General features: G+C 37.2%; 1 protein-coding gene across 6 annotated transcripts in view; it reads right to left on the bottom strand.

The window, feature by feature from the left end:
* The window catches only part of STXBP5L (syntaxin binding protein 5 like), a 335,631-nt gene extending 331,484 nt beyond the window's left edge, over window positions 1-4,147 (bottom strand). For 3 of the 6 annotated variants that reach the window (XM_036018147.1, XM_028505038.2, XM_036018149.1), the window contains exons 1-2: window positions 3,946-4,128; window positions 2,727-2,923 (exon numbers count right to left, since the gene is read on the bottom strand). In XM_036018147.1, the coding sequence (XP_035874040.1) occupies window positions 2,727-2,915 (189 nt within the window). In that variant the 5' untranslated portion in view covers window positions 2,916-2,923; window positions 3,946-4,128. Of the gene's footprint in view, window positions 1-2,726; window positions 2,924-3,945 lie in introns of all 6 variants that reach the window. The other 3 variants (XM_028505037.2, XM_036018150.1, XM_028505036.2) reach the window with 2 other exon arrangements.
* Window positions 4,148-22,339: the final 18,192 nt, after the last annotated feature.

Here is a 22,339-nt window from a genome sequence, read left to right as displayed (position 1 = left end):
TACACAAGAACCAATAATAATAATAACATGACAAGTATATACCTATAGAGATGATATAATTTATTACTTACTTTAAAATATATGCCAATTAACTACCACATTTATTTAATAAATGTTATTTACTGGAGTTTCACATTAGATTTACTTGTGGAGCATCATTGGTCTAGAAAGACTGAAACAGAATTTTTTATCACAGAAATGACATAATTAACATTATAATTCAGAAATAATAGTTATAATAATAAAAATTAATTGGACTAGGGTGAAATGAGAGGTGAGAAGATCAGTTAGGAAGTGATTTCAAGAGACCAGGCAAGAAAATATGATGAAATGACAAGTAGCAGAGATGGCAAAATGAAATAGATGGAATGTCATAACTCTTCAGATAATAGAAAGAAGGATGGTTTTCAAAAAAACAGATTCTAGATTTATACTTTAATTTTGACCATGTTGAAAAGGTACAAGTATCCAGAAGGTGCCAGCTTCTCAGTACTCAGAATAGAATGTTCTTTGCACATTTAATCAGTGAGTACAAAAGAAGTCCCCATTTTAGTAACAGTTCTAATTTTGGAATTTTCTTCATCCATTTTTGTATATTTTATTATAGTCTGGGTAATTTAAAGCACAATCATATAACCACTTATTAAAATTAACTATATTCCTATCCAAAGATGCCATAGTACTTCCTCCATTTAATAAGATTTCAATACTACTAGTGTTCTGCTTATATAGTTATCCCCATAATTTCTTTGAAAATTGTTACCTAATGTTATTATAACCCATTGGTGGTATTCATTCCACCAAGAACAAGATAATTTTAAAACTTTTGCGATAATATAAATATACATTTTATTGCCTTTTCCAATTTATACATTGCCTACAACTAATTGCCTTGTTTCATCTTCTTGATAACCTTCTTAGGAAAGAAGGGCAGAAGTACTTATTACCATACTACAGATGTGAAAATCTAGGCTCAAGGCAGATAAAGGTCTTTGCCAAGATTATATGGCTGGCAAATGGCAGAGTTGTAAATAAAATACACATTTTTCTGATTCCAAAGCCATTGTTCTTCCTACTACACCATGACTGTCTCTTGTCTGAATAAATAGGATGACTATAATCCCATTTTCCTCTCTCGCATTCACTCATTTCTTCTGAATATTTTTATTTAAAACCTTCTCTATCAGCTTTATAACCTTAACAGCTCAATGTCACTTGGTTTCAGAAGTCTACTTTTTTCTATGCCAATTTTACCTGCTAAAACTCTCTTCCATCACTACCACATTCATGAACTGAGAGAATTTGGAAATTTTTTCAAATCTTGAAATGAAATAGTAATACATCAAAGATTAGAGAAACAGGGCATAACTCCCTTGCTTAGCAGTGCAAATTTGATCTCTACGACCCTTTTACATATTTATCTTATGACTGCTATTTAATCTCTCCTTCATCTGACAAAATATCTATTATTTCAAATTGAGGACAAAAACTGTATAATATTTTTATTCAAAATGGTATTGTATACAAAGCTCACAAGGTAGGTTATAATTAAATCTATTTATGTAAACTAATTATAAATAAACTCAGTTTCATGTGAACTAATTTACAACATTTTAATAACCACAAAGTTAATGTTTTATAATAATGTTACTGGGAATGGAGACTAATACAGTAATTGAAACTTACTTTATTATACATAATTTGTTTACTACAAAACTAATTTTAATAATTAAAAAAACTTGTTGAAGTGTGAAAAAATTTAATACTTAATTTCTGTAATTTCAAAATTTACTGTTTCTTCTTATGCATTTGAACACAATAAATATATTTTTATAAATATATTGTAAATCATTTTTTATCTATATAGTATGTATAGCAAGTATATTTATTTATATCATATGAATGACTTAATAGCCTTTTTATTACACATGCCAGGTCAAAAGCACATTCCTAGGACACCATAAAAAAGGGCAATAAAAATTACAAATCACTTTATTTCAGAAAATGTAACAACACCTCTATATAGTAACATAATACTTATTTTGTAAGTTCTCATCTCTCTCCCTCAGAAATGCTCATTAGAAGTTCAACATTATAGTTACCTAAAATGTTTCCCCACTAAATCAGAACACTACTTTTGAGTTCTTATGAGCATTAAAAGTTCTTATTATTAAGTTCATGGCATTTGTTTGTTTAGAGTTTAAGACTCTGGAACTGTTTTTATCCAGAATTTAAACAATAATTTTAAAACAATGCCATTAGTTCTTTTAAAATGGATGTATTCAACTAGATGTTACCTACCTGTTTCTAACACCATCTTAATAGCTGAACAGTGAAATAAAATAACACTTACTTTATCTGAATGACATCATAGGATTAACCAGAATGACGATTTTTCTCCTTCAATTTACAACTTATACATAAATATTACATTAGAAATTTTCTTTACTATCAAGCCTTAACATTATTTGCAAATTCCACTTTTTATGTTTGCTTATTTCCCCCTTAAGCTACCATTGCTTTTTAAGTTGATGCTGGTATATCTTTATTAATTCAAACTGACCTATCCACAGAGTTCTCTATCTACACCTGACTCTCTGATGCTGGCATCTCAACAATTTCCAGTCCTGTGTGTGTGTGTGTGTGTGTGTGTGTACACTTCTTTCCTCATAACAGTAAAATTAAAAAATTTTTAAAAATAGGTTTTAAACCAATTCAAAACTTACCTTGCAGATCTGGAAATACTCTGAAGTCAGGGTTTCCTGTATCTCTTCTCTGAGAACCCCTGCAGTCCCTCCTGAGTGCATGGAACCACTTCCAGCCCCACCACCACTGTTACTGCCACTGCTGCTACCACTGCCAGGGGAGGACGCAGTTAAGCCATCCAAAACTTTTCGGAAATTAAACTTCTTCATTTTAAAAACTGTTGAGAAATTCAGAGGAAAGGATGACTTAACACATGGTACTATACCCAGGTAAAAGTGTTTAGCTTTTCATGAGTCCAATCCCCATTTTACTAGCACTGGCTATAAAGGACTAAAGAGAGAGAAATGGGGGGGGGGGGCGCTACATATTGTCAAATTTTAATTCTAAAAAGCATATCTTAGAAAAAACGCACAACTCAGAAAACAATGGTATATGCTCCTCATACATCAATTTTTCAAGGGCTTTATCGCCAGCTGTGGCTACGCTTTATCAGCAGTGGGGTAAAAATAAAAGGCAGTGTCATCGTCGTCATTAGCATTGTATCATCATTATTATACAATCAAACCACAAGCCAACACACTAAGACGGTCTCTCTCTTAAGGGCGGGCTTTCCAACTGAAGGTTCAGCTCAGAATATATTATTTTCAGAAAAATGATGTTTGGGGGGGCGGTACCACTACCTTCCTGGTTATAACCCCATCGTCGTCAACGCTCTCTTTTGCTCAGTAGGAAATGGGGGGACGCTTTTTCCATTCCCTACCTCCAACAACCCGGACCCCAAAGCATCTGCGGCTGACCTACAGCAACAGCTAATGGGAGGGACGGGCGGCGCGGCCAGCTGCCCCCCGCTTCTCCCTCCGCCTCACCCTCCGCTACCCCTCCTCCCCTTCCCGCGTCTCCGGTCGCCTTCCGCCGGGCTCTGCCTGCGGCCGCGCCGAGACCGCCCGCCAGTTCGCTCTTCCCGCAGCCCAGCAGTGGCTTTTGCGGGACGTGAAGCAGTGGCTGCGAGGGCTGCGGCCCGAGTCCTGCCTCTGCCAGCTGGCTCCCGCGGTCCCTCCCCGGGCTGAGCACCGAGGCGCTGGATTCTCTCTCGGGGACGTGCGAACACAGACACCGCCGCGCAGACATCACGCGCGGGCGCTCTCGCTCACAGACGCACACACAGGTGTGAGGGAGCGGCGGCTGGACGGTGGCGTCCGCTTCCCAGAGGGATGGCTATTTGACTCCAGACATAAGCACCTTCCACAGCCGCTGCTAGCTGCCTGTCAGCCGGGGAAGCTCAGGGTGCGGAGGGAGGCGGGCTCGCAGGCGTTAGTTCGACCCGTCACCAGCTGCTTATCCAGTCCTTTTCGTATTGACGCCCGGCGCTCTCCGAGGTCCTAACCGAGCAGACTAGCTCCACCACAGGCTCCACCACAGGCTCCGCCCTCCCGCCGTGGGAGGCAAGCCCTGCCTCCAAACCGCCCCCTCGGTTCCCCCGCCCCCTCCTGCCCAGACAGCCCAGAGCCCTGAAAGGGGAGGAGAGCTCCCGGACATCAAAGGGCGGGAGTAGCTTCTTCTCCAATCCTAGGCTCGATAGGGTCACGTTCCACTGTTGCAAAACGCGGAAGAAATTTGGGGATAGGCCGAAGGAAAAGTCCATGAAAAGGGGAGGAGAGAATTTGGAAAGGTAGCTGGAGTATTTGATTGACAGAGATATTAGCCAGTATGCTGGGCGGCAGTGCTGGAGGGGTTGTAATTGGCGCTACCTGTTGAAGGACGCAAGTGTAAATCAATAGAATGCCTGGAAGCGAAAGAACTTGGGTTGTTGAGTTGGAGGGTTTCGGAGGGTTTTCCTTAGGTATGGCTCTGGACAGTTTTGTGAATTGGCAAGTGTTTTGCAACTTGTCACCTCTGTGAGCCTTTTCCCGCTCTCCAGGTGCATCTATTAGGCTCCCCTCGCTGCCCTGCTACTTGCATAGTGGCTTAACGGGTCACCTGAACCAGAGGGAATAGTATTTCAATAGAATTTTGGGATATACTACATAGCTCTAGAGGTACTAAATAATTCATTATCCACCGTGTTCTCTCTAATATGCAGAATTACCCCTCCCCCATTTCACATATACATTCAAAGATTAAAAAAGCATTTCTCTCCAGTAGACGGTGTCAAGAACATATTTTAAGTTTTTCCTGAGTCACAATAATCACTGAAAGATGCATTATTGTTGCAGGAATTTTTTTTAAACAGCATCAGAATAGGAAGATTCGGTTCTAAGCCCTGATGCGCTACTGAATTGGGAAAAATTAGTACCTGATTACTTAGTCTGTGAAAATGAAGGTCATCTCATTGGGCCATAGCTGCTTTAGACTTCAATGTGGGCGACACAACAGAACTCATTAGTAATCATCCCAAATATTCTTACATTTAAAAAAAATCTAAAATGACGTCTTCTTTTTTTTTTCTTTGTGTGTGTAAAGGAGGTAGGGAGTGGGGGGAGGGAGACCTGAAAGAAATCAGTTGCTCAAGGTCACATATCAAGGAAATGGCAAAGACAGAATAAAGCCCAATTTTTCAGATCCTCAGCTCAATGCTTACCTTCTCCTTTTGAATTTTTCAGTGCTTAATGTCCTTTTGAAACCTCCCAAAGACCCCCAATACTGCCTAATAGTCTCAGGTTGCAACAATAAAACTTTTGAAAGTGGGTGTAGAATTTTATATTTATCCTATCTTGTTTAGCAGCTAGGACAATGCTTCACATAGAATAGGCACTTAAAAAGTTAATAGTTGGTTTACCCGTTATTAGTAAAAGATTTATGAAACAGTACCAATATCCTGTTTGGGCGGGGTAAAAGTAAGGGCAGAAACAAATGTTACATCTGATATTAACTAGATTTTTGGGAGGGTTCCAAATTCTATATTGGATTCCTAACAAAATGTATCTTTGTCTTTACTATTTTTTTTACATTTTTTCCCTTTTCTTCTTTCTGGCCCATTTCACCTCCAAGCATGGGTGCAAAGTAAGGCTAAAGAGTTTGTTTTCCTCATTTTTATGTCTGATTTTCTTTAAATGGCTGGTGTTGGGAGGGGACAGGGTTGCTCTGACTCTTTGAGAAGTAGGCATTACTGTCTAAAATAATGGATTTAAATATCTTCTTTCCCTTCATCAGAAAGTCTGTTGGAAATTCTTTAATTTTCAAGTAATAAAAACAAATCTATACCAAGTGGTGGTTTGGTTTTTTTATGAGAGTGAAAACAAACAAACAAGTAAACAAAAAAAAAACCCCACAGATATCCTGATTCAGCAAAGTGGGATATAATTCTTGCAAGAAAATCCCTTAAACCACCCATCGCTAACACTGCAGTATTTTAGCAAAGTAGGTAGTGATTTTTATTCTAAAATTGGGGGGAGAACTGAGAATTTAAAAGTACTAGTACACAAAACAGATGAACAAAAATTCCCGAAGGGAATTCATTGGCTTACTTGACCTCAGAAGGAAGTGACAGTAGATATCCTTTCAGATGGGACAGCAAATAAGAATAAAAGAAAAAGCCAAGTCAGTATATATGTGTTTATAAACAAATATATGAAGCCCAAAAATAAAATATGATTAGAATGCTGACACTATGGACTCTTTGGAACTATTTTAGATATCTTCATTCCTCCACAATAGATATTGAATAGCAGAGTGCCTTATATATAGTAATCACCAGTAAAATTAATTTGAATAAATGATAGCAAGTAAAAACCTTAACATAATTTCAATCTCATAGAGTGAGAAAACCTGCGGATGGAGAATATTGTGGTGCCAGTTCAAAAACTGTAAGCACAGCCCTGGCTGGTGTAGCTCAGTGGATTGAGCACAGGCCTGTGAACCAAAGCATCGCCGGTTTGATTCCCAGTCAGGGCACATGCCTGGGTTGCAGGCCATATCCCCAGTATGGGCTATGCTACAGGCAACCACACATTGATGTTTCACTCCCTCTCTTTCTCCCTCCCTTCCCCATCTCTCTAAAATAAATAAAATCTAAAAAAAAAACTGTAAGCAAAAGAATACAAATGAGCAAAAAACAGAGTGCATTTTGTGTACTCTGGGGACAGGATAAACAATTATAGCCTAAAAATTTTGCTAGGTGAGAGAAGCACACTGAAATATCTATGCAAGCAAATTCCATTCTTAATAAATTAAAGAGAAGGTGTAAACTGTCTAGTAAAGGGTATGAGACCAGAGCATGAAATATAACTGATAAATAATATAGGGGACTTTAGAATTGGGTCAGATAACAGTAGTGGAGAACTTGGATAATTTTACTGCAAACTAGAAGAATACCTTATGGAGAGGAGTTTCTGATAAGCCATGACATCTTCTTAAAATTACAAGTATGAAGAACTGCAAGAAAGAAAAAATAGTCTAAGCTTGGGCCTTGAAGCAAAATCATGAGATTATTCAAACAAGTCTAATACACTGGGAAGATTTTTAAGATATATGTAAAAGATGTATTACACCTCACTTTAAGGGACTGTGATCTTGGATTCAAGCCAGTAGTGAAGCTAATAGAAGCTGCTTTTTCACATTCTAACAATAACCAGATAAATGTACAAAGTATGTACATCTTTTGCACTTCATGCAAAGAAGATTTGCTAAACTGACTAGGCTTGGAGAAAATAAAGCCAAACCTACTGGGGTTAGGACTATAACATATGAATTCTGGAGAAATGCAATTTAAACCATAACAAATGGCAATTAAACTCAACATTCTTTGAGCAGAGCATCTACAATAAGCTGGAACTGGGTAAACAGTTTTACATTTAGTTTCTCATATAATTCTCACAATAATCATGTGTGGTAACTATTGATAACTCTATTTTATAGGTAAAAAAAAAAACCACAAAGAGAGGTTAAGCAGTATGCCCAATATCATAAGTCCAATGCAGTGATTTTTAACCTTCTTCATCTCCTAGAGCACATAAACTAATTACAAAAATTGTGTGCCATGCCAAAAATATATTTTTTGCTAATCTGCCAAAAACATGGGTATAATTTTGATTCATTCACACTACATAGCTATTGTGTTGGCTGTTGTCTTTTTTTTTAATTTGATAATCTAAGGGAAATGAGTTCAGTGCCCCTAAGTAGTCAAGTATTGCATGTTTTAAAAATTCTTGCAGCACACCTATTGAAAATCACCTATCTGGTGGGTTGTGAAGTAGGAATTTGGGTTCACATAATCCCAAAGCTCTTTCCTCATGTTGCTAGCTTTCTTTGGAGAAACCAAAGAAATCCTATTTAGTTGTTATTAGAAAAGGGGACTATCACAAAATTTAAATATTAGGATAACACAGAATTTTAAAAGGGGAAAAAAGCTGCTAAGGAGTTTGGATACCAGAACTAAAAAGGAATTTTAGAGATGGGGAGTAAATACCAGAAGCAGACAACTTTTGCTGTGGCAAGCTAATAGAGGGTTCTTATCTCACAAGAAATCTGAGTATACTTTAAAATATATTAAGAGTCCCAGGGAGTATTCCACTAATACATAACAAATCAGTTATTCAATACTTAATTGGATGTAGCAAGGCAGTACTAAATTGCTGAGAGAGGTTGTAGTGTCGAAGAATATCAAAATATCTGGAAGGAGAATTTGGGTAGAGAGAGGGTGATGACTCAAGGCTTACTTTAACTCCAGTATGGGTATTATTAGCAAGTGTGGAGACATTTCCAATCTGCTTGCTATGAGGTACCAAGTCTTGGACTGAGCCAGCTAATTTATCATTTACTCCTGACTCCTCCATCAAGTTATAGCACCATCTTTTATTATTTGCCAGTCTAGGAGTTAGAATTTTATTGAGAGAACACAGTCAAAACACGAGTTCCACCTTTATCCTTTCTGGCAAAATTTTGAAGAGGATTAGGAATTCTCTTTCCTTCCCAATCTTCATCCAAACTTTTTCTGACCCTTTTATACATTCTTCATGAGGCGTACTGGTTGATAATTACCATCTTTCTGTCATATGGCAGGAAATAGCAATGAGCATTAAAATACCTTATTCAGCCTATTCCAAGCCCACAATGGGAGAAATCACAGGGTTAATTAAACAATGTCATAGCTCTCATGAGTTTCAGATAAACAGTCAAGGGTCATTAGGACAGACCCAAAACATACAAAGCATGGCTCAGTGTATAATCAAAGACAGAACTGCAAACAGAACTCATCCCTTCTAGTACAAAACTCAAATATTTGCTATTAAACATGTAATTAAAAACAGGTGTTTGTGTATCTTTTAAAATAGATTTTTCACATATCAGTCCATTACATTGAGATATGGTAAGAGAAAGGGGTTTGGTGTTGGGACAAGACCAGGTTTTCTACATGGGGCACTAACATACCCTTTTAGCTCTAAGCTGTTATACAGGCTATTATAAGGAACAAATGAGATGTCTATAAAAGTGATTTGCAGACCACTTTATAAATATATTGTTATTTTATTCATTATTTTTCTTTGCTTAGTGAAATAGGTTATAGGGATTGACTTTAGAGTTGAATTTATTTTCTGACTATTAGTAATATAAAAGTCTCCTTCATCTGTGGATTGACCACTGCTGAAATTGAAGGGGAGGAAGAGGGTTTGGGGTTTGGGCTAGATGAACTTTAAGGTTCTTTCCAATCCAAAATTCTGTCTTTATATGATTTATTTATCAAAGGTCACTGTATTCTCTTCTTAAATACACAAAGCTTCATTGAAAAGGTAATTAATAAGCCAGTCAGAGAAAGACAAATACCATATGTTCTCACTTATATGTGGAATATAATGAACAAAATAGAAACAGAGGCATGGATACAAGGAGCAGACTGACAGCTGTCAGGGTGAAGAGGGTTGGGGGCTGGATGAAAGAAGGTGAAAGAATTATGCTATATATTGTTGGGAACTGCCCTGCCTGGTCTCAGGAGCTGTAACACCCCCATGGCTAAGGCTGAGTGAGCCACCTTGAGACCATAAGCCACCAAGGAAACAAAGCTTATCTCCCTGGCAAGGGCACCACCTCTACTACCTTTACTTCACCCTGCCTGGCCCCCAGTGCTTGATCCATTAGCCAATGACAGGTAAGATTCCTCAAGGGAGGGACGATCTAAGACAGGCATGATTATGGGGGCCCCCAGGGAAGGACTTGGGGGCTATAGAAAAAGGGGGTGATGGACCCTCACCCCTCGGCTTTGACATAGCCTGAGTCCTCATTCTGTCTGCAAGAAATCTCCTAATCTTCTGGCTTCCTTATTTCCCCTGCCTGACTTAAGCCTGAAACAATGCCTTAAGCCTGAAACAATGCTGGAGGTGGGTGCCGCCCTGTGCTGGAAAGGGTGGGTTTCCCAGGGCGATCAGGCCTAAGAAAGAATGCCTAAAATCTTATGAAACCTACTTGGCTAATACCCTCAATTTAAATGATAAAGGTCCAAGCCTGAAATAAGTTTGTTTCCTCCAAAGTTTTATGGCCCTTTAACTATCTGACCCTGACTCAGAATAAGACCTCAGAGTTCTTTGAATGTTATCTATTGTTTAATCATTTCTGCCTGACAAGGACTGATGAACTTTATTCCTGTGCAAACTGAACCCAATAAAAGTTTGTCAAGGCAAGAGTCGAGGTGCTCTCCCCTTGAGAGAGTGGCTGCACCATCCCTTTTCCTCCACAGGACTCAGTAGTCCATGTAAACGTCTCATCTCATCCATAACACTGTGGACACTGTGGGCTGGTGTCTGTGTCAATATATATCTATATACACGGTGTGGTAATAGAGGGAAAGGAGGGTGGGTGATAGGTGGAGGTAAGCAAAGGTCAGGGATGGGGATGGAAAGAGACTTTGCTTGCAATGATGGGCATACAATGCAGTGTGCAGATGGCGTTTTATTGAGCTATGCACTTAAAGCCTGTATGGTTTTACAATTTGGTGCCACCTCAATAAATTCAATTAAAAAATAAAAAAGAAAAGAGTATTGTTACAGAACAGACCTGGGTGGGGTGCAAGTGATATACTATTACTGAATAGACCCACCCTTGTGCTCTGGGGGTCCCCCATCCCATACTAGGTTTGCCTTGCCCACCGCCAGGGAAAGATGTCTCTCAATGCCAGAGATTGGTGAAAAGGAAAGGGATTATTTATTTAAAGAGTTAATACAAACTTAAGAGTGATGATTTAATGTCTTCATTGAGATCCCAAAGTCCTTTAAAATACCCACAAACACACAGTCCTTCCTTCCCCCTCTGCCCAGTCCAGGATACAGTATCTCAGGAAAAGAAATAGAAGTTCATGGTTCTTCTCTTCCCAAGCCGAGTGGTCCCAAAAAGACCCTGCATGGTTGGTGCACCTGGGTTTAAATTCCAGCACCAATCTTCCTCTGCTGCACCATTTCCAAATCCTCCCACAATTGGCCACAGCTGTTAGCATTCCTTCATTTTTTTTCCTGCTGTATTGGCCTGCCATAGTAAGCCCAGGCAGGTGTGGCCCTGTGGTGTGGAGCCAATCATCTCTAAGGTCTTACCCAGGCTCTGTAACCAGGGGGAGTTGCCTCCAGTTACATCATGGGTTGAAGTCACTCCCATCCCCCTGGCTCAAAGCATGGCCACAGCTGTTTAACATATCTATGAAAACAGCCAAAGGTTACAGACATGTTAAATGACCATTCTAGAGGTCATCTGCAAAACTGTTGCTATTCAAAACAACTTTCAATGGCCCTGCTCCATGCATCCCATCCCCTAGCTCAGACTTGTGGGGGTGAGGACATCATATATATATATATATATATACAGAAATGGAGACATATATATATATATTCTAATATTTTCTGGACACTGAGTTCTGGACCCCATTACAAATCCCCATTTGGGTCCCCCCTTGGCTGTACCCTGTTACAGTATCTATGTAGGTACCAGCCAACAGAGGTGAACTGCAGTCTACACAGGAATCCTAAGGAGGATCTACCTACCAATTAGAGATTCCAGGAGATCACATTTTTATTAATATTTACATGCATATGCATGTATATCTGACTATAAAATAAGGTATGATTATTATAGAAATTTTAGAAAATCTAAACATTTATTTCTAGTCCTCTTTAGGACATTTTTAAATAAATTGAAAGTGTCCAGTATACATCATTTTTATTTCTGTTTTATTTTAACCAAACATTTTTGTAATGAACTTCCCCATTTCATTAAATATTCTTCAGAAATACCATTTGAATTTCAATATTATATTCAATCATAAAGATATTTATAAATGTGTTTAGTCATTTCCACAGTCTCAGAAATTTATTTCTAATTTTCATATATATGAATAATAATGAACTTTTTTGTTCATAAATGTACCTTGCTTATTAAAAGTTTTATAATAGTAATTCCTCAGATGGGATCTCCCCAATTAGATTTTGTTATAGGGGATACTGCTATGCCAAAATAATATGTTTTTATTAATTTAAAATTTTATTTTTAAAAGATTGTTCCAATTTATACCCTCCTTAAGACCTTAGGTCTCTGTAGAGAACTTATGTTAAAATGAACCTTTTAAAAGTGATATCCCATACCATCTTCAATGCCTTTTTTGTTTAGATGTTAAAAAAAAAAATTGAAAGAGAGTTTTAAGATCATAAGAATTGGTAAGCACAATCAACTAAACTGAGCAGAAAACATGGCAAAGTAAAACATGTAATTTCAGTAAAGCTTGTCATTTCAGTTGGAATGAAGGAAGAAAATATAAAAGTTTTCATAGAACTTCTAGGTTAGAAAGAAACTTAGTAATTCATGTTTAATTTCTAAATTTAAAAAGTAGTGACAAACTTTTATTCAATTATATCAACGAATTAAAAGTATAATTTTATTATATGTTATTTTATTTGAGGGGAAAATGAGAAAATTAGCAAAGAGAGAGCTTAAAGGGTAGAGAAAGAAATATACAGGAGTGAGCAAAAGTAGGCTTACAGTTGTAAGTACAGAAAACACAGTGTGTTCTTATATTATTATTTATTATTGTATTATTTATTTGTATTACAACTATAAACCTACATGTGCTCACCCCTGTATATAGACTTAAGGAAACATAATTTTTAGGAAGACAACCAAATCTTAAAAGAATATTTAAGACTTTTAAAAGCAATTTGGGTTTTTGCCACTATAGACTAAACAGAGATGTGAACACTTGGTATTTGTTAAACAAATGAAGATGAGAGCAGGATTCAGACCACAGATCACAGAATCTCTAACGTTGATCTAGACAATAAAAACTACCAAGGTGTGACAGTCTTTCTTCGGTTTGGAATATGGAGACAAATGGAAACAGCTTCTTTTAGACCCAGCCTCTAGTTTCCTGAAGGTTTGATTCACCATGACTTGTGATGCTTGCACCACTTTAAACAGCAAGGTGCATTTGCTTTTGTGATGGCAATCACAAAATTTAATAATGCTATTACTGAACTGCTCTTTGATAATGGCTAACAAAGGTTAGGATGTGAAGATTCTGAAAATGTTCATATTAATTATTAGCTCTGCTAAAATTGGCACACTAGAATTTTAGAGAATAATCTAGGATGCAAGTATGACTTGGCTTTACTATCAAGAAAACTTCCAAGACAGAGTCATGAGAGTGGAAGGATGCATGATCTCTTGCCTATCCAGTTCCAGACTAAGACAAGAGAAAACCCTCTAAGTGGGTCCTCTATGGCCAATGCAGGATAAGCTTTCCATTTCAATCAGTACCTTGGCTAGCTTGGGCTGGCAAAACATTGTTGTTTTCTTAACCTTGGCCAAGCTGAAAAACTTCACAAATATTTTCTTTTTTTCAGTAACAGCCAGAGTGATTTATGGCTTCTTCTACATTTTCTGAGTTAGAAAAACAGAGATTATTTCTCTACCTCATTCTTTTCTTTTCATTATTCCCACTCTATTGTTTTTAGCCATAGGCCTTTTTTAATGTAAATATTACTTTGTTTTGAACAGTTCTTCAAGCGTCTCTGTGTTTAATGTGCTTTAATTATGGAGACCAAATTTCTTAAATTTTCTGGGACAGTTTCTATTTTAAAAATTCTATACCATTGTTCTCATAAACCATCAAAACCATTTAAATACTATCCACTTCCTCATTAAAGCACTCTTTTCCATGATGCTGTTTTTAAAATTTGAATGGCAAACCTATGGAGGAGGGAGATACACAATAGTGTATTTTTCAGAGCAGGAACTCTGATTTCAGACAGACCTGAGGCTGTTACTTATTGTGTGTGATCTTGGTCTACAGCCATACGATCCTGAACATGCCTGATCTTGTCTGTGTGTGACCTTGGACAAGTTATTAAACATCTCTGTGTTTCAATTTTCTTATCTATTAAAGAAATATAAAATTACCAACCTCATAGGATGTTGTAAAAATTAAGTGAGAGAATTCTGGCACTCAACACTCTGCCTGGAACATAGAAAACCCTCCACGTATGTTAGCTATTATGATTTCTCAGCACCAAAGTCTCACATGAGTATTGGTGGCCATAAAAAAATTATAAGAAAAATGTAATTTTACCACTCAAGTAAAAGACCCTGACATGAAACTACTAAAATGCTATTTGTTATTATTTAGACCTTAGGAAGTATTTAGCTGGGTATTTGTAGGTTAACAATTAACTAGTCCTTTAGAAAGGAAATCTTTGTAGAAACTGTAAGTTTGGAGGAGTTCACATGGGAAGGCCAAGAACAGTAAACCTTAGAAAATAAGCAATTAATTTAGCCATATTATCTGTTTAATAAACATTGTATCCTTAAGTCATATCTTAACAAGAACTTGCTAGCAAAATGGGACAAAGGAAAATGTATTCATAGAACAAAGATGGTTGAATATGTTTAAAGACTTTCAACATGGTAATCTTATTCTTCCAAACAGAAAGAAAACATGTAAATTCAGCCTCTCTCTGTCCAGTCTCCAGTATGGAGGAGATTTGTTGCTGTTTTTGTTTGCTTCTTTGTTCTTTGTTGCTATTTTTGTTTTCCTTTATTAACAACTTTGAAAATTGGAATAACCATTGGCAGCCACTGATATTTTTCTTGATAATCCACATGAAGTACTCAAAAACTTACCAAGAAATGCTGCAAAAAGGCTGGAAAGAATAAACAACTATTAAGCAAGTTGAGTTCTTTAAACAAGTATGAGGAGAACAATGTGCCATCATTTCAACAGCAAATGATGAAAATGACAATGCAAATATTGCATTAGCTAATATACACCTTGGCTGAATTTTTGTTTCTCTTCATGTAATTGTATGCTTTTTAATGAAGGTTATTCATTGTGTGTGTGTGTGTGTGTGTGTGTGTGTGTGTAAATTGTGATTTAAATTTTACACCACTGTAAGACTTCTGATGTAAGTAGTTTACAAATAGAAAATAATAAATCTTTTATAAGAATAAATTGCTCTGATTTGTAAATCTTAAAATATGGTTACCATATTTATAATTCATCAACTCTTACGGAGATTTCCATAGTACAGGAAAAGAAGAAGGCTGTAAGAATCAAGAGTAGCAGCTACAAAAGTAGGTGTTCCACAGGATGTGAGAAACAAAGACAAGGATGAGGCCTTGTTTCCCTTATGCATACCAAGCTTAATGGAAGTCTTAGGCTTTGATAATACGGGATGTAATACGAGATGAGGAAAAAGGAAAAGCACAAAGAATAGATGTAAGAGTGAGCTTTATAACCTGCAAAATGGCTTGCAAATATCAATTTTTGTCTGTTTTGTTCATGGGTATTTCCCCACTACTCACAGTAGTGCCTGGCACATGACAGGTATTCAGTAAACATGTGCTGAATGAATAAAAACTAGTACATGATATCCAGGCTTCACACCAGAATTTCAGTACTGAATTTGAATATATAAACAAGTCAAAAATTAGATAAAATTCTTCACTTATTAAAATACTGTTAGGAAAGTAATATAAATGTCATAAGCAGAACCCTGTGATTGCACAGAAAGAAGAGCCATTATTTCTTTCAGATGCCTCAGTAAAAAGAGGCAAATAAATTGAGGAGGTTGATTTTAGCTCTTCTTGAATCTTTTCCTATACTTAGCTTCCTCAGTACAGCTCTATGCTGATTTCCCCTCTACATCTTTGAGGTCTCTTTTCCCTTCTTCACTGGGTCATCTTTTTCCAAACCCCTAAGGATTTAAGAAGCAAATGCAATATGAGCAAGACTTAGTAGTTATCATAAATTACTATTTCAAGAAGTTTCGTAGTAAAGGAAAAGGAGAAAACAGAGAAAATGTGGCATTGAAGGGGATGGAAGGTACTGGAATGAATAATATTGAGGAGCAGAGAACAAACTATAAAGATTCAAGAGTAAAATAAAACAACCAATGAAACAAGGTTATAGTTTGCAACAAGTATTTCATAACTTTTCCACTTTTTCCAACCCTCCAGCTTCTCTACCATTGCAACCCTCGTTCATGGCCATTGGCCTGAATAGAGAAAATGAAGCCATTAAAAGAGAACATCCTAGCCCTCCTACTATCAAATCTTCAAGACAATAAGTAATAAGCAACCATCCATGCCTTTTCACTTTCACCCTACCCTTTTAGCAACTGAAAAGGAATTTCTCCTACTAACAGCCCCTACCTCCCACCTTCTTCCCACATTCTCCCAAACTTCATATATGTCTCTTTGTTTATCAGTATGACAAACATACTCTGGGAACCTCTTACCTTCTCCACATGCAAAATTATTATTTTCCTGATTCTCCAAGTTATGGGTAGTTTGGGGACAAAAATATCCATAAAAAAGTTCTATACAGTTATAAATGACCATGAGATATTCATCCTATAATAGAAATTGTAAAGTTATGGTGAAGGAAAGATTTTTTTTCTCCCCAAACCAAAGAGCATGCTTTATCAAGTGGGAAGGAAGAACTAGAAAATTCCAACCAGGGTTACAATAGGCTTAGGTTCAATGAGAATGGCAGTTTCAGCTTTGGCCGGGTACCCCAGTTGTTAGAGCATCCTACTGTTGTGCCAAGATTGTGGGGTTCAATCCCCAGTCTGGGTACATACAATAATCAACCTGTAAATGCATAAATAAGTGGAACAACAAGTCAATGTTTCTCTCTCTCTCTCTCCCTCTCAAAATTAAAAAAGAATTAACAGTTTCCTCAGCGTATTATTTTTTTTATTTTATTGTTGTTCACATATAATTGTCTCAGTATATATTTTTTAATCATTTAAACTTTTAAAAAAATCATGGATTAATACTTTAATTGCTTTAGAGTTTGATATGGTGTTTAGATTTTTAGATAAAAATAACCAGAATTCCAGCATTCTTTTTACTCTGGCATTTGGATTTTTTTTAATATAATAAAAAAGCAGGCTTGCCTCCTGGGTGTAAGGAGAGCTACTAGCTGTAAGAGTCAATCAGTTGGGAAGGGCATCTGTAGGTAGGAGCTGTGAAAAATTGCCAGCTTGACCTTGAAGATAATGAAAAATAATTGAGACTAGTGGCAATAAGCATTTGTGTTCCACGTGCTGCAATCTCTCTCACATTTTTTATTTGGTTTAAAATTCTGTCCTCTACCACCTACTCACACATATTCATGTGCACTATTAACTTCATAATATATATTAACGAGCCCTCACAGCTGGTTAAGATGCTTCTTCTAGCAGGCTAATAACATCACTTGGACTCAATGATGCTGTGAATAATGTAACCTAATAAAACTGTGTCATGTGCACTGAAAAGTAGTCAGAGTAAAAGAATAGTTTCTTCTTCCCCACCCAAAGGTGCAGCAACTAAGAATACAGTTACACTAGCAAAATCATTCTGAATTATCTAGCTCAATAGAATTTTATCTACATTTCTTTGATTCCCTATATATATACATTGTTGTAGACTCTCAAGGTTGAGAAAGATATAAAAGGCCACCTACTCTAATCATATGATAATATGTAAATATTATATCATAATATTATAATAATTATAATATTTAAATTATCTCAACATTTGTTACAACTGGTCATCTAGCATATATATGTGAAACACCTCACTCTACCCCAACATCCTATCTTTACCCCTCCCCCAAATTATCAAGAAGGACTAAAATAGCTCTAGAGAAGATGTTTCCAACCTTGGTTGTACAGTGGAACATTCATTAGGAGCTTTTTAAAATCTCCATTCTGACTTCTGGCCAAGATGGAGGCATAGGTAGATACACTGTGCCTCCTTGCAGAACCAAGATTGGGACAACAATAATTTAGAAACAGAATAACAACCAGAACTGACAGAAAATTGAACTATATGGAAGTCGGACAACCAAGAAGTTAAAATAGACTCATTTATCCAGACTGGCAGGAGGGGCGGAGTCAGGCAGCCAGAGAGCAGAGGGGTTGAGACCAGGTGCTTAAGGCAACAGGGGCACACAAGACCGCAGCGGGCAGACCCTGAGCACACAAGCAGCAGCAGGCAGACCCCGGCCGAGGGGTGGCAACCTGCAGACCCAGCGAGGCCGCAATTGTGAAGCAAGGCACTGCACGCAAGGTGGCTGGCTGACCGGGCAGGCAGTCCCAGGGCCCCAGCACCGGGAAATAGAACCTCGGGCACTGATTGAAAACACATGTGGGGGTTGAGGCACCGAGAGAGATTCCCAGCCTCACAGGAGAGGTCGTTGGAAAGTCCCACAGGGTGTACAAGCCCACCCACATGAGAACTGGCACCAGAGGGGCCCAGTTTGCTCTGGGAAAGCAGTGGAAGGGACTGACATCCAACAGAGAGTGGAGCAAGTGCCATTATTCCCTCTAGGACCTTGCCCCCACATACAGCATCACAATCCAGTGACTGGGGTGCCCCGCCCCGGTGAACACCTAAGGCTCTACCCCTCATACGTAACAGGCACAACCAGACCAAAAAAAAAAAAAAAAAGATGACTCAAACAGAATTGAAAGCCCCACAACAGTACTTTCAAGTGGCCAAGAGAAAGCCACCCTATCAGATGCACAGTTCAAAGCACTGGTTACATTAGGATGCTCACAGAGTTGGTTGATTTTGGTCATAAATTAGATGAAAAAATGAAGGATACAATGAGTGAAATGAAGAAAAATGCAAAGGGAACCAATAGTGATGGAATGAAAGCTGGGTCTCACATCAATGGAGTGGACCAGAAGGAAGAAAAAACATACCATCAGAAAAGAATGAAGAAACAAGAATTCAAAAAAATGAGGAGAGTCTTAGGAACCTCCAGGACATCTTTAAACATTCCAACATCCGAATTATGGGGATACTAGAAGGCGAAGAGGAAGAGCAACAAGTGGAAAAGTTATTTGAACAAATAAGAAAGGAGAACTTCCCTATTCTGGCAAAGGAAATAGACTTCCAGGAAGTCCAGGAAGCTCAGAGAGTCCCAAACAAGTTGGACCCAAGAAGGAACACACCAAGGCACATCATAATTAAGTTATGCAAGATTAAAAATAAGGAGAGAATCCTAGAAGCAGCAAGAGATAAGGAGACAGTCACCTACAAAGGAGTTCCCATCAGACTGTCAGCTGATTTCTCAAAAGAGACCTTGCAGGCAAGAAGGGGCTGGAAAGAAGTATTCCAATTTATAAAAGGCAAGGATCTACATCCCAGATTGCTCTATCCAGCAAAGCTTTCATTTAGAATGGAAGGGCAGATAAAGTGCTTCTCAGATAAGGTCAAGTTAAAGGAGTTCATCATCACTTAGCCCTTATTTTACAAAATGTTAAAGGGACTTATCTAAGAAAAGGAAGATAAAAAACATGTATAGTAAAATGACAGCAAACTCACAGTTATTAACAACCACACCTAAAACAAAAAGCAAAAGAAACTAAACAAACAACTAGAACAGGAACAGAACCACAGAAATGGAGATCACATGGAGGGTTAGCAACAGGGGAGTGGGAGGAGGAGAGAGGGGGAAAAGGTATGGAGAATAAGTAGCATAGATGGTAGGTAGAAAATAGACAGGGGGAGGGCAAGAATAGTATGGGAAATGTAGAAGCCAAAGAACTTATATGTGTGACACATGGACATGGGCTAAAGAGGGGGGATGTGGGTGGGAGAGAGTGTGCAGGGTGGTGGGAATGAAGGGGGAGTAATGGGACAACTGTAACAGCATAACCAATAAAATATATTTAAAATAAAAAAAATAATAAAATAAAATAAAATAAAATATCTCCATGCTGAGGCTACAACTAAATCAGAATCTCTGGGATTGGGATCCAGAAATTAAAATTTGTTAACAGTTTCCAAATGATTCTAAATTCAGCCAAGATTGAGAATCACCTCTCCAGAGTCAATACATTCTAGAAAAAAATTGTTTCTGTAGGAAGCCAAAATCAGTCACTCCACAACTTTGACCTATTAGTCCTAAAAGAAGTTGTCTTGGGGATTCTCAGTTGACACTCAGGGAAAAACTCTTCTCTTTGCCAGATCAAAAATTGAATAATTGGCTATTTTTATAAAGTGTAAGTGAAAGATTTAGAATTATAAGTGACAGCCATCACATATAACTCCCATTTGTTTTTGGTTTTGTTTTTGTTTTAGCTCTTGAAGTAAATATCCCTTTCCTTAAACTTCTACACATCTCAGGAAAAGGGAATTAGATAGAAAAAGTTTAATCTAGATTCTGGCTCTATGGAATGACTCTGTCTCTGTTTCTCTATTTAGGAGATGCCTGCCCATCTGTTTCTCATATAAGATATGATAATATCCATGTAAACATTTTCTTTTAGGACACTGAATGAGGGGTTTTCCCTATACTCTAATAGAGATACTGTAAAGTTATAATCATGCAAAAAATCCTGAGGATATATAGTAAGATATTCAGACTATAAAACATTTAAAGATATTGTTTCCTTCCTTTTTTGTTTATATACACAAGTATGGGCAAAAGTAGGTTTATGTCAAACATAGAGTTTATTCTTGTATTATTTATTAATTGTTGTATTATTTTTATTAATCTACTTCCCCTCCACTTGTATAATGATATCTTGGAAACTAAATGACCTAAGTCTTATTTATATTTATTATATCAGTAATTTTCAACTTGATTCTCAATTACAGCTCTAGCATGCTGGTAGGCTGCAGCACACTAGTGTGTTGCAAGAATTTTTAACACATGCAATACATGACTATTTAGTCATGGACATGGACCTCTTTTCCCTTACATTGTTAAATTTAAAAAATGGCAACAGCCAACGCAACAATAGCTGTCCAGTGTGAATGAATCAAAATTGTACCTATCTTTTTGTCAGGTCAGCAAAAAATATACTTTTTGGTGTGCCACAGAATTTTAATAAGAAGTTTATGTGTATCATGAGATGAGAAAGGTTGAAATTCACTATTATATATATTATATTTAGCATATAGTATATATTATATAGTATATAGTATATATTTTTATAATCTATAGTATATATTATATATACAAATGATATCTTGACTAAATGGCCTAAGTCTTGCAGTATCATACTGTCATGTTCCCCTAGTGGCTGATTATCAAGTACGTTGGTTCTCAGAAGAAAACACTGCTGTATCTCTAATGTCCTAACTGAACCCAAAATGAATAGTGTGGTAATCACCTGTCCGCATGAAGGACTATGGAAATATTTAATAACAAATATCACTTCTTCAATTTCTTTCTTCTCTAGGTTAAATATATCCTCAATTCCTTTAACTGTGCCTCATTAAACATGCCTTTACTTTCCCTCAATATCTTGGCCACTTTCTTCGTATTACTCTCTAGGTACATCCAGCCCTCTTTAAATTATGGTTGCCAGAGATATGGGGATTACCTTATTCATTCTTGATACCTTAAAATAGAAATTGTCTTACTTTAAAGGTTGAGATAAGCAGTTGATGAATAATTGAAAAAAATTACTCATGTGAAGAACCATTAAATAAATAACTCAGTAGCACATGATGGTACACTATTACCAGAAGCTTATAGTGTCAGGTCTAAGCAATGAAAAGAATGGAGTTGCTATTAACTTTTCAGGAGAAAACTTAAAAAGGAGAAAGTTCTGCAGGAAGGACAGATCAGAACTTAGTTTGGAACTGTTAAATATTTTAGTGCCCATTTGTTAGTATTTGAATATTTAAGTCAGGTATTTAGGGAAGAGATCTGAAGCTATAAGTGTTAGAAAGGCATAAATGTACGAGTCACCAGCATTTAGATGGCACTTAATGGCATGATTTTGGATGAGACCACCAAAGGAATGAGTATAGATATAAAAGAGAAGAGGTACAAAGACTGAGCCCTTGGGGCATTCTGACATTAAAGAAAGGAGTAATAGCCAAGAAATGGGAATTAAAAGGAGCAGTCAATAAGTTAGTTTTTTTTTTTAAAAAAAATAGGGTATATTCTGCAGGCCCAGTGAAAGAAGGAAGTGTTCACCTGGGTCAAGTACTACTAGAAGTCTAATAAGATGAGGACTTGAGGTCATGAATGATATTGACAGAGTGGTTGTGGTAGAGTGGCAAGAGCAAAAGAAAGAAAGCATATGCATATAGGAACTGGATATCAAGTGTACAAATACCCTTTTCCTTGGGTTTTGCTGTAAAGGAGAGAAGAGAAATAGCACATAGCTGAAAGGGAAGTGAGATCTGCAAAAGGGTGATTGTTTTTTTGGAG

This window comes from Phyllostomus discolor, chromosome 2 (genome assembly GCF_004126475.2).
Source record: "Phyllostomus discolor isolate MPI-MPIP mPhyDis1 chromosome 2, mPhyDis1.pri.v3, whole genome shotgun sequence".
NCBI classification, from domain to species: domain Eukaryota; kingdom Metazoa; phylum Chordata; class Mammalia; order Chiroptera; family Phyllostomidae; genus Phyllostomus; species Phyllostomus discolor.
The sequence above is the reverse complement of the archived record's forward strand: the minus strand, read 5'-3'. Positions and strand labels throughout refer to the sequence as shown.